General features: G+C 36.5%; 1 protein-coding gene across 1 annotated transcript in view; it reads left to right on the forward strand.

Moving 5' to 3' along the window:
• Positions 1-2,625: 2,625 nt before the first annotated feature.
• PGM5 (phosphoglucomutase 5) overlaps positions 2,626-13,877 on the forward strand; it is a 286,144-nt gene continuing 274,892 nt past the window's right edge. The window contains exon 1 of the mRNA XM_051961710.1: positions 2,626-3,295. Coding sequence (XP_051817670.1) covers positions 3,035-3,295 — 261 coding nt within the window. The 5' untranslated portion in view covers positions 2,626-3,034. The remainder of the gene's footprint in view (positions 3,296-13,877) is intronic.

Consider the following 13,877-nt stretch of genomic DNA (forward strand, 5'->3'; position numbering starts at 1 on the left):
TTCCATGTTAGTCCATCTTCTTCTCATTTGTCAAAATAATTTTAATAAACTGGACACATCATTCCCCACTTTTTACCACTCACTCCCAATCCCAACTTCTAGTTGTTACTTCTAGATTTAAATTCAAATTTATTTGCCTTTTAAAGCTTTCACTGCTTTCACTTCTTACTTATCCTATCTTCTTATATTCTAATCCCCTCTATATGTTCCATCCATAATGACCTATTTGTTTATACCACATAAGCCTCCATCTTTCATCCTTGAGCCATTGCATTAGCCATTCCCCATGGCTTAAATGTTCTCCTTTCCGATTTCTTTCTCTTATAAGTCTTGACTTTTGTTAAGATTTAATTCAAATGACACCTTCTCCAAAAGATCTTTCCTGGGCCTCTCACCTCAGTTGCTTTTATCATCATCTCTCTTTATTCTGTATTTATCTTGTATTTTCTGGTTTATATATGTTGCATCCTTTATTGGAAATTAAACTTTTTGAAGGCAGGGTCTATTTTTACTCTTTCGCTGTTTACACAACACAATAGAGACTAGGACACAGTAATGCATAAATGTATTTGTTGATTGATTGACATTTAAAGTCCTTTACAACCTAACCACAATCTTACTGGTTTTATTCTGCATTGCTGTCTTTAATGAATACTACAGTCTAATCAAACTGGCCTTCTTACTAGTTTGTATACAAAGAATTCTATCTCCCATCTCAATGGGTTTGGTTATTCTTGCCTGGCAATGTACTTTTCCTTATGTTTGACTCTTGGAATCCCTAATTACTTCAAGATTAATTTAACTTCTTATATGAAATCTTTCCTGATCTTCTTACATCGATTTTGTCTATAATACCACATAAATGGACAGCTAGATGAGGCAAAGGATAGAACGCCAGTCCTGGAATCAGGATTATCTGAGTTCAAATTTGACTTCTGATACTTCCTTGCTGGGTGAACCTGGGCAAGTCACTTAATCCTATTTGCCTCACTTTCCTCATCTGTCAAATAAACTAGAGAAGAAAATGGCAAATATTCCAGTATCTTTGCAGAGAAAACTCTAAAAGTGATCACAGAGTGTCAAACATGACTAAAATGATTCAAAGCTACTTTTATTCATTTGGGATAGTGGGATTCAGGGGACAGATTGCTTTCAACTTGGGCTGATCAGCAAAGATTTCTTGGAAGATGGCATTTAAGATTTATAGGTAGTGGGAAAGCTATATCAGGCAAAGAGTAAATGCAAGTAAGCAGAAGACCTGTATAAAAATTTATTTGTAAATCATTCATGTTGGAATTTAAGTTATATGGGTTAATAATGGTGAGATTGAATAGGTAGTATGAAGGACCTTCAAATGCTAGGCTAAAGAGTTTGGACTTATTTAGTTGGCAATGATTATAGAGTTGGCAACTCTAAAACCCTGAAAGTCTCTGATTTCATGAATTATATAATCAATATAGGATGTTAGAAAGATTGATATAGTAGTACAGGATAGTTTGGAGGCAGGAGAGATAGGGGTATGTGGTATGTTCTTGTTTTTAGGATTTTATTACAAGTTAAGCAGAAGAGTCCTAAACTTCCTAGCATCCGCAGACCAAAATCAGCTTCATCCCTTTTGAATCAGAATATATGTACGAAGACAAACTAGAAATTCTAACATTTTAAAAACAAAGAAGATAGATGACAAACTTTTTTCTTGGATGTGAACTTTGTTGGGGAAAGTTGGAAAATGAAGGAAAAATGAGACTATTAGGTAGAAAGAGCAGAGACTCAGAATTTTCTTGCTGCAGATGTTTCTCTGCTGGCTTTCCCCTTCTCCCACCAAAACATCTTAGGGCCCATGAGGATTCAGGGACACAGTTTAACTGTATAGTGTCACCTCTTGTAATTTACTATATCTATCCAAGATTAGCTGTCCAAGATACCTTCTATAAAAGGAAGAGGCTGCCTTTAATGACTTCTCTAGTTTTTCCTAATTCTAAATTAGTGAGCCAAAGATTCTATATGTATGTGAGGGATAGAGGTGGGGTGTGAGTGTGTGTGTGGTTAGTTGATGAGGATAAATAGCTGTTATGTTCTAATTCTCATTGGTTTGGAGGGCTTGACAGTATGTGATTCCCAGTAACAAATGTCAGTGCAGGAACACACATTCACATACACACACAGACACACACACTCACTTGTACCCACGCATAGACACACACATGTTTACACACACGTATACACACACACACACACACACACACACACAGCCTCCAATTTCAGTGCTGGCAGGGGATTACAATTCTCTGCTCTTCTTTCCAGGGTTATTTTTGGCCAAGCCGGCTAGTTGATGGCGAAAGATTTCAGCCCTCTCTCCAACCTCTCCCTGCCCTTGTACAAAAGGGAAACCTGTGAGTGTTACAGTGCACTCCTGGGGAGACTGGGAGAAGGGACCGAAAAAGAGAAAGGGCAGGAACTTTAGGAGGTGGGGAGGGAAGTCTCGTAATTCTCAGATAGCTCCTTCCCTCCCGTCACATCCATCCCACCCCCACCTCCTGGCTAAATTTGAAGGAGGAGTTTGGATGGAGTGGAGAGTCCCAGTGGGAGAGTTAGAAAGGGCGGACACCGCCTAGAAGGCATCCCGGGAGGAAGGGGGAGGGGAGGACTGGGAGAGGAGTGTATTGGAAACTTTGAAAGAGAATACAGATGCTTCTTCCTGCCGGGAAGAAATCAGCTCCAGAGAGGGCAGGGGGATTGGAGGAGAAGTTTTGGCTGTCTCTGGGAGCAGGGGGACATTTTCCTGGAAGGCAGTAGCTAAACTGCGGGGCAGCGGCAGGGAGGGGAGAAGGGTGGGAACATCTGGACGCATGGCTGTGTGTGAGGGGAGAGTGAGAGGTGAGGAAAGACTCATCTGAGGAAAAGAAAAGTTTAGGCTAGAACAGAGAGAAGTAGGAACGCTCTCCAGGTTACAGGGGGTGATCAGGATCAGTGATTCAGAGATTTCCGTCCAAGACTCACGTCCAGGGCTAGTGGCGATCAGGACTAGGCAGCAATGGAGGGGAGCCCCATCCCGGTGCTGACGGTGCAAACTACTCCCTACGAGGATCAGAAGCCGACGGGAGGCTGGGGGCTTCGCAGACCCACCGGCCTCTTTGAGAGCCAGCGCAACTACTTGCCCAATTTCGTGCAAAGTGTCCTTTCGTCCATTGACCTTCGAGACCGCCAGGGCTGCACCATGGTAGTGGGGAGTGATGGCAGATACTTCAGCAAGGCAGCCACCGAGATTGTGGTCCAGATGGCTGCGGCCAACGGGGTGAGTTGGCCTTCCTCCCTTAGCCACCTCCTGCTTCAGCTTCTCCCAGCCTCCATTTCTAGGCATCCCGATAGTTCACCTTCTCTCTACTGCAACTCACCCCACACTTCTTACTCTCTATTTAATAATCTTCATTGCCATTCACGTTTTCCCCCGACATTGATTCCCACTGCTGCCTTCTTTCTCACTATTATATCCTATTTTTGTAATTCGTCATACACCTTTTCCTCATCTCAATTTATTGAGTTCACTTAGTATGTGCTACCTAAATCTAATTTTCCTTATGTACTGTGCCTCATTCTGCTCACATCTAAGCATCCTCTGCCCAACTCTCATTACTTTTCTTGATTTACAACAAAGCTCTCCCTGCTCCCCTCTTACTTTCATAAGACACCTGTAAACACTATCCTCCTCCGTATTTTAGTTACATCACTCTACTTTCTACCCCCCCCCCCCTCCCCTTCGACCTTTCCCAAGGGAAGAGCTCTGGCCTCCCAGACAGGAGAACTAGTTTAGTCAAAAGAAATTGGACTAGTTAATTCTATGGTAATACCCAAATTATTGTGTAATTTTACAATTCTCTTTCCCTTTTACAGTTTTTGCCCTCAGTGATTTCTCTAGCCCATTTAGTCTCTGAAAACACTGTTCATATTTATTTGTGTTAATGAATTGTTGTTAAACTAGTAGGCTTTCTTTCACCATTCATTTGTTCAGGATAGGATGGGGGGCAGTGTGGATGACCCTGAGCTATCATGCTATGTGCTAGCCATTAGTGACATGTAGAATGTCTGTAAGTAGATTGAGGATATCTATCAATCTATATCAATGTCTATATGACAATGCTTTTAGGTCATAAATCTACAAAATGATTCTAAGTTTTTATTGTCATTTCTTTCCTCTTGGCATTTGATTCATTAAATTGTGAACTACTTGAGGGCAGGGAGCATTTTTTACCTTTTTTAATCTTTTTTTTTTCTAGCACTCATAGAATGCTGGCACATAGGAGGCATTTAATAAAAAATGTTTATTAACTGACAGATTTAACAATTCATGAATTCTCTTCCCACTCTCCTGGAGTTTTCATGGTTATTTTCTTTCACTTCCATATCAGTGTTCCTTTCCAATATGTACCTCTAGGCTTTCAATCCCTATCTTCCCTACCCCATTTTCTTTTCTCCACATAGTCACAGTTGCTTCATCCTTGCTTTTTAAAAAATTATCCCTTCAGTTCACACTCTCTCTCCCCCAAACTTTTAAGCAAATCTTGGGATATCCTGTAAGAATCATTCTAGAGCTTCAGAGATTTCAGTACCTAAATCTTTATTTTTAGAGGGAGTTGTTGGTAGAGCCAGACTGTCCTAATAAAACTCTTCTTTAAGTGAAATTTTTTTTTACCTCTTCATGAGCAAGAATAAGCCTCTTTAAAAAGGAAACATAACCTGGTAGTGAATCCTATTTTCTTTCTTTTTCCTTCCCTCCCTCTCATTTTTTTCAATGCTGATTGTTTAAAAAAGGCTAACTTTATAGTAGTCTGTACTTTCAGGCTCACCCTTCCTAAGCATATATTACCTATGGGAAAAGAGAAGTTTTTGATGAATAACCAAAGAGATTGGGGAAAACAAGGGAGCAGTTTTGAGAGTTGACCATAGCCTGCAACACTGCTTTGGGGATACCAATGATCTGCCTCCTCATTTGCAATTGATGAACGCTGGCTTTAAGCAGAAAGTTGGAGGGAAGCTGGTAAATAGGCTTTTACTTTGATCTGACAAAACCATTTTCTGTAGAATGATTGTAAATAACTAGTTTTGGTAGATGTGTGACTTTCGTATTCTTTCTTGAGCCATTCTTTCAAGGGAATGAGAGAAACAGAGCTTGTCTGCTATTGACTGAGCACAGGAATATTTTTAAAATCACTCTTTGTTGATTTGCATGGGAAGTTTCTTAGTTTCCTTTATTGTGAGGACTTTTGAGCTCTTGTTAGAAGTTAAGATTTTCTAATCCAGATGTTTTTAAGAATGTGCTATAAAATTTCCAGAGATATGCCATGAAAATTTTTATGTATTATTTCAGATAAAAGAAAATTTGTAATTTTGTTCAGTATAACTATTAGTATGGTATTTGCAAAAAAACCCAAAACAACAACAACAACAACAAAAAACTTACCTGTTACATGTGTGCATCAGCCCAAAACCTGCCACACCATGAGCTTGCAAAGAACTTCTTAAAGCAGCTGTTCTATTGAAGAGAAATCATTGTGTATGATTCTTGAGTATCCTCTTGTGTGGCCAACTTGAACATTCAAAGTCCTACTATTTCTCATGGTGAAGGATACTGTGATACAAGCCAAAAAAGGGGAGGGGGGAGAAAGAGACAACGAGACAATAAGACAAAGACATATTGAGAGAGGAAGAGGAGGAGGAGGAAAAAGAAAAGAAGGAGGAGAAGGAAAAGAAAAAGAAGGAAGAGGAGGAGGAGAAGAAGAAGAAGAAGAAGGAAAAGGAGAAGAAAAAGGAGAAGGAGAAGAAGAAGGAGGAGGAGGAGGAGAAAAAGAAGGAAGAGGAGGAGGAGGAGGAGAAGAAGGAGAAGGAGAAGAGGGAGAGGGAGAAGGAGAAGGAGGAGAGAGAGAAAGAAAGGGAGAGGGGAAGGGAGAAGGAGAGTCTGCAGTGGTTCTCTATTGTCTGTTGCCTAGCATATAAACACTTCAAAAATCATGAAAGTATTTATAAAATTATATTGGAAGGAAAAATATCAAAGAGAGTTATATAATGATATAGGTGGATACCTCTCAGGTGGATGAGATAGCAACAGATAGTTGAAAAAAGATAGGACTATTCAACTTTTATTTTACTATATATGTGTGTGTGTGTGTGTGTGTGTGTGTGTGTGTGTGTGTGTATGTGTGTGTGTGTGTGGGTGTATGTATGCAGTGGATAGAGTGCTGGGCCTGAAGTCAGGAAGAACTAGATTCAAATCTGGCTTCAGACATTTACTAGCTGTGTGACCCTGGACAAGTCACTGTTTGACTCAATTTCCTCATCTGTAAAATGAGCTGGAGAAGGAAATAGTAAACCACTCCAGTATCTTTGACAAGAAAACTCCAAATAGGGTCACAAAGAGTCAGATATGACTGAATAACAATTTTAAAAAACTTTTTAAATAGAATAATTTTTGTGAAAAAAGGAAACACAATTGACTAAAGAATTGAATCTCATTATTAATGATACATAAGAAGATAACAAGAGAGCTCCAACTAGTTTGGATAAGTCCAAGTCATGAAGCTCTGAAAAAAAAAAAACACATCCCAATCTTGAAAGAACTAGTAGATGTGATTCCTGAGTTACTCTTAGTGATATTTGAAAGACCTTAGATCAATAGAAATTAAAATTGCAAAGGTGCTCAGATACCATCCAATTCAATTCTAATTTTTCAGATGAGGAAAATCAGATCCACAAAGTTAAGTGAATTATTCAAGATTACATCCTTGTTGAGTCATTTTCAGTTGTTTCTAACTCTTTATGACTCCATTTGGGATTTTCTTGGCAAAGATTCTGGAGTGTTTTGCCATTTCCTTTTCCATCTCATTTTACAGACAAAGAAACTGAGTCAAACAGTTAAATGATTTGCTCAGAGTCCCTAAACTAGTAAATATCTGTGGGTGGATTTGAACTCAGAAAGATGATTTTCCTGATTTCAGATCTAGTGCTATTATCTATTTTGCCATATATCTGAAAAGATTACATTGATAGTAAAAATTCAGGATGGGATTAATAACAACTAACATTACATAGCACTTACTATGTGCCAGACACTGCTATGTGCCTTACAATTATTATATAATCCAAAATATAAATATTTTGCACTATAAAATGAGCCAAATGAGTACAAAACACACAAAGTGGGAAAAAAAAAGACTTATAAGTACTGTATTACTTAGCTTTAATAAAATAAAATTTCCAAATATTTCCTTTATTTATCTCACTTTGACTTAAAATTTTGTCTCAGGATCTCTTCCCACTTTTTTCCTGATCAGTTTTTTTTTTTCCCTAAATGCATCTTCTAATCTGTGTAGCTAGAATTTAAGTACTCAATGCCACGTCAGCTCTATTTGTCTTTCTTCTAAATAGATCAGGCTATTCATGAACATTTCTCTTTTCTTTCTTCATCTCTTTTTTTCTGAACTTCCTTTAAGCTAAAGATGTGATATTACCCTTTGTGTTCCCAGTTGTTCCTAATTCTTTCTAAGATTCTTCCTGGGTAAAAGATAAGTTATAACAACTTTATAACCTGAATTCTTTTTTTTTTTTAAGTTTTTATTTAATAATTACTTTATATTGACAGAATCCATACGAGGGTAATTTTTTTTACAACATTATCCCTTGCACTCGTTTCTGTTCCGATTTTTCCCCTCCCTCCCTCCACCCCATCCCCTAGATGGCGAGCAGTTTTATATGTTAGATATATTGCAGTATATCCTAGATACAATATATGTTTGCAGAACCGAACAGTTCTCTTGTTGCACAGGGAGAATTGGATTCAGAAGGTATAAATAACCTGGGAAGAAAAACAAAAATGCAGATAGTTCACATTCGTTTCCCAGTGTTCTTTCTTTGGGTGTAGCTGCTCAGGTCTCTTTGTCAATGAAATCCACTTCCATCAAAATATGTCCTCATACAATATCGTTGTCGAAGTGTATAATGATCTCCTGGTTCTGCTCATTTCACTTAGCATCAGTTCATGTAAGTCTCGCCAGTCCTCTCTGTATTCATACTGCTGGTCATTTCTTACAGAACAATAATATTCCATAACATTCATATACCACAATTTACCCAGCCATTCTCCAATTGATGGGCATCCATTCATTTTCCAGTTTCTAGCCACTACAAACAGGGCTGCTACAAACATTTTGGCACATACAGGTCCCTTTCCCTTCTTTAGTATTTCTTTGGGATATAAACCCAATAATCTTAATGCAGTCAGACTATTCTATAAGAAAACCAAATAGATGGAACTCAGCTAGACTACCAAATACAGATACTTAAAATAATCACAAAAGAAATTTCTCTATGCACATGATAAAAAAAATTATGCCCTTCTGAGTCAGCCCTCCTACTGGTAACCTGAGATCCAGTTATGGCTAATTTCCAGATAGATAAAAGCTGATTGTGTATGCTAAAGAAAACCTTGCTGGACAGCTTTCTTGAAGACCATAAAGTCTGATGTAAAGTTTTGTGCTGATTCTGGCCTCCTCGCTGTTCCTGGGTTATGATGTTCTATCTTCAAATTCTGGGCATTTTCACTGACTGTCCTCCATTCCTGGAATGCTATCCTTCTTCTATTTCATCTCCTTACTTTCCTAACTTCTTTCAAGTCCCAGCTAAAATTCCACCTTCTACAATCTTCCTTTTGAGATTATTTCCAATTTGTCCCATGTATATCTTGTTTATGCACATTTGTGAGCAGGTTGTGTCTCTCATTAGACTGTAAGCTTCTTGAAGGCAGCAACAGTTTTTGCATTTCTTGGTATGCTCAGTGCTTAGCAGAGGGCTTGGTATATAGTTGGCACTTAAAAGTTTTTTTTTTAATTTATGGGACAAAACAAGCAACTCTATAATATAATATAATAAAAAGATGATTGCATACAAAACTGCATATATTTCTATGAAATATATAATAAAAATATTATTTAAATTTTCCCCTCCCTTTTTTCCCCTTTCACCCTTTCCCATTATAGAGATGGCTACCATTAGACATATACACATATTTATATATACTCATACATACATATATATGTATATATATACATATATATGAATACACATATATCTGTAAATCCATATGTGTTTTGTGTGTGTGTGTGTGTGTGTGTGTATGTAAAATTATTCTGGACTCATCAGTTATTTCTCTGGATGCAGATAGTGTCTTTTTCATGTGTTCTTTATAGTTAATTTTGATATTTATAATAATAAAATGGCTTATTCTCTTAAATTTACTATATACAAATTCTTTTGATTCTGCTCATTTCTCTTTTCATTATTTTGTGTAAGCCTTTACAAGTTTTTCTAAAATCATTGACTGAACTATTGGGGCATCAAGATATGAAGAACAATAGAACTAAAGGAATTCAAATTTCAGCTCTGCCACTTATTGATTATATGGACTTGGGCAAATCCTTTAGTCTGTTTGAGCTTCATTTTCCTCATCTGCATCTGATTTGAATTTATTATTCTATTTACCTTCTCAGCTTTGTGCTTCCCCCTCAATTGCCAATGATATAAGATTATGAGATATGGAAATGTTGCTTCTGCTTATACGAATTGTCCTGGGTGTTTGATTAGTTGGTCCTATAAGACCAGAGAGAAGTTCTTGCTTGATGGGCTTCTGTAATGAGAATGAGAGTTGCAATCTAGGTCAAATAGATCTTGGTCTGGCTCAAATGACAAGGGATATGTCAAATGATGGTGAATGTTGATTGTATCAGTTCAGAGTTGGATGGAGTAGATAAAGAAGAGAGGAAGAATATAAAAGGTGTTTTTGTAATTCAATCTCCCTTTCTTTGGAGCTGATCTGGGCATAGGATTGTAAGATCATAAAATTAGAGCTGAAGATCTATTAGTCAAACTAACATTCTCTCTCTTTTTAAAATTTTAAGTTTTTAGCTTTCAACATTAATTTCTACAAGATTTTGATTTACATTTTTTCTTCCTTCTTCCCTCCCCCTTCTCCTAGTTGACAAGCAATGTGACATAGATTATAAATATACAATCATATTAAATATTTCCATATTAATTATGTGTAAAGAAGAATTAGAACAAAAGGGAAAAAGCATAAGAAAGAAAAAACAAAGAAGAAATAGTGAAAATTGTATGTTTCAATATTCATTCAGACTCCATAGTTTTTTGTTTTTTGTGTTTTTTTTTTTTTTTTGGATGTGGATAGCTTTTGCCATCATAAATCTTTGGAATTGTCTTACAACATTGTATTTCTGAGGAGAGCAAAGTCTGTCATAATTGATCATCAGACAATTTTGCTCTACTCATTTTCTACATGAAGAAATTAAGACCCAGAGAGCTTAATTGCTAAGATTTAGATGGCTCTTTAAAATTTACAATGTACGTACATCCATTTTTTCATTTTATCCTTACAAGAATCTTTTTGAGTTAGCTGATGTTATTATCCCCATTTTACAAATGAGAAAACTAAGATTGAGAAGGGCTAATTGTTGTTAGAGCAGTTAAGTGTCTGATTTAGGATTTGAGTTTAGGAAACCCAACACTTTAAACTACTATGCCACCTAGACTTGCCTATAGTTACATAGGTAATCCACTGAGGAAGAATTCAAACCCAAGGGCAGATACTAGTTTCCCTGATTTCTTTCTCCTAATTATCTACTGCAGAATAAATGGCAACATTACTCATTTTCATAGTCAGGGCACTGCCAATAGCATATGTGACAGAGAGTATTACCATTTTAGTAATTTTGTGAGTAGGCTGTCTTTGAGAATTTTGTATTAGAAATTGGCCTTTGGGGTCCAATTGTCTTCTTTTTGGTCAGTCCATTCTTGGCTCTTTTAATCTATGTTCCTCATTCACTCTTATTTTGGAGAAATTGAAAGGGAAGGGAGATTTAATGAACAGCTGGGGCCTCCCAGCTGCTGGCATGGGTTATTTTAAGCTTTGTTTAGATGTATCCAGAGACCCAGATGGCACTTTAAAAAATGCTGCTTTATTCGATTTTGTAAAGAAATTTAATTATGTTTATTGAAAATCTGATACATATAATCCAAGATATGATGTGTGAATCTTGCCCTAAGAATTTTTCCTAAAACATTTGTTCTTTTTGAGCATATAGGAGCTCCAATAATTGGCTAGGAGCTTCATATATAAAACAGAGGCTTAAGAAGTAGTTCCCACCTAAAAACAATTTATAAGCTAGGACAAGATTCCAAACTAAATTTAAAAACCTCTTAGTTCTTACAGCAACTCTGTAAATTGGAAAATACAAACTTGTCTTGGTATAGGGAATTTCCTCACCTGGATGTTCCCTGTATTGATGAAATCACATATCTACCCCTATCCACCTTCACTATATGTGGGCAACCTCTCCTATATTTTAATTCTGTGTTCATTGAAAGTATAGACATATATATATATATACACATATATATACATACATACATACATATATGCTATGTATGTGTATATATATATATATTTTTTTTAACTCACACATATACAGTGTATGTGCTTGCTTTTATTTCAGGTATGTTTATGTATCTAAATATGGTTGGCAGAATTGATATTGATTTTTTTTCAGTTGTTTCAATCATACTTAACTTTTTGTGATGCCATTTGTGATTTTTTTGGCAAATATAATAGAGTGGTTTGCCATTTACCTCTCTAGCTCATTTTCTAAATGAGAGTTAAGTGACTTGTCCAACGTGTCTGAGATCAGATTTGAATTTAGGAAAATGAGACTCCAGATTTAGCACTCTATGTGGAAAGGAAAGCTGGGTCCATGTCTTACTTCAGATACCAGCTTTGTCAATCTGGGAAAGTCCTATTAACTTCTTTCTTATCTGTAAATTGATAGTGATAGAAAATACATCAAGAGGCAGTATGGTGTGTATTGGAGAGCTGGTTTCAAAAGAACAAGAAAATCTAGGTTCAAATTCTGCCACAGATACATATTGGGAATATGATACTAAACAAGTCACCTCTCATCTTAAGGGCAGAGAGGATCTTTTCATTTTCCAATTTACTAGATGAACAAAACCACAGAAGTAATCCCTATCCCCAGTGAGAGCACTATCTTAGAGGTTTGTTAGGGAGAACAAGTGACATAATAAGGTAACTTTAAAAGCACTGTATAAATGTTAACTATTTTTATTCTTAGAATAGTTTTTAGTTTTAATTCCCATGTATCCATGTCTCTTCCATTGTTCTTTCTACTCCTTGGAAACTGGTGACATCTACTTTCTATAAATGCCTGTTTCACTTACATGAACCGAAGCAACATGAAGTGAGCAGAACCAGAAAAACATTGAACACAGTAATAGCAACATTATACAATGATGTGAATAACTTTGCTGTCCTCAATAACTTTGCAATGATTCAAGACAGTTCCAAAGGATTTGTGGTGAAAGATGCTTTCCACCTCCAAGAACTAGTGGCACTTGAATGCAAAGTAAAGGATGCTATTTTTCACTTTATTTATTTCATTTTGGGGGGGGATTCTCTTTTTTTTTTTATAACATGGCTAACATGGAAATATATTTTACATAACAACCTATATCTAGCCTTTTCAATTTGGGGGAGAGAATTTGGGACTCAAAATTAAATACAAACATGTTAAAATTTAATTTCATATGTAAATGGAAAAAAATTTAGTAAAACCAAAAAAAGAGAGAGAGAGAGAGAGAGAGAGAGAGAGAGAGAGAGACTGCTTTCAAAGCATTTTTTTCTGAGTAAAATACAAGAAGTCTATGTGACTTTTTATCTAAGTAGTTTTACTATTCAGAGTCCATCAGTGATTTGGAAATCATAACTGTTTTCATAAGGCTTCTTCTTGGCTTTGGGCACTTCCCAGGGCTACTGGCAAGGTCAAATTGTGGGTGGCCACTGCTGCATTAAATCAAAGTCCGTTTGTGGCAGCCCTCTTTGTAACGGCAAGTAATTGGAAACTCCATCAATTGGAGAATGACTGAATAAATTATGATACATGAATGCTATGTAAGAAACGACCAGCAGGATGATTTTAGAGAGGCTTGGAAAGACCTACATGGACTGATGCTAAGTGAAATGAGCAGAACCAGGAGATCATTATATGTGGCAACAACAAGACTACACAAGGATCAATTATGATAGAAGTGGCTCTCTTCAATATTGAGATGATTCAAACCTGTTCCACTTGTACAGTGACAAAGAGAGAAGTGGGAACAGAGTGTGGAACACAATATAGCATTGTCATACTCTCTGTTGTTATTTGCTTGCATTGTGTTTTCTTTCTCAGTTTTTCTTTTTCTTCCTTCTTGATCTGATTTTTTTTTTGCAACAAGATAATTGTATACATATGTATACATATATTGGATCTAACATGTATTTCAACATATTTAACATGTATTGGACTACCTGCCAGCTAGGAGAGGGGTAGAGGGAAGGAGGGGAAGATTGGCAACAAAAGGTTAAGCAAGGGTCAATGTTGGAAAAATTACCTACGCATATGCTATGTAAATAAAAAGCTTCAATTATTAAAAAAAAAAAAACAAAAAACCAAAAAAAACAAGGTTATCTCCTTTCTTTCCTTTCTTCTAGCATATCCAAGATAGTTTTTTTTTTTGAGGGGGTAATAGAAGCTGTTTTTGATTGATATCTTTTGTTTTTAGAATCCCTACATATTCCCTTTCAGAGAGCAATTACTTATAACAATTAATTTTCTAAAAAGGAAAAAAAATTCAGTAAAACAATGAGCAGTTTATGTAGTGCTCCATACCTAAAGTCTCAGACTTCTGTAACGAAACAGGAAAGGAGTTATTTTCTAATGCTTTTTCTCTACAGTTAGACAGGGGTCCTTTGTAACCTCCAG

The sequence above is a fragment of the Antechinus flavipes genome, chromosome 1, assembly GCF_016432865.1.
Source record: "Antechinus flavipes isolate AdamAnt ecotype Samford, QLD, Australia chromosome 1, AdamAnt_v2, whole genome shotgun sequence".
Lineage (NCBI taxonomy): Eukaryota > Metazoa > Chordata > Mammalia > Dasyuromorphia > Dasyuridae > Antechinus > Antechinus flavipes.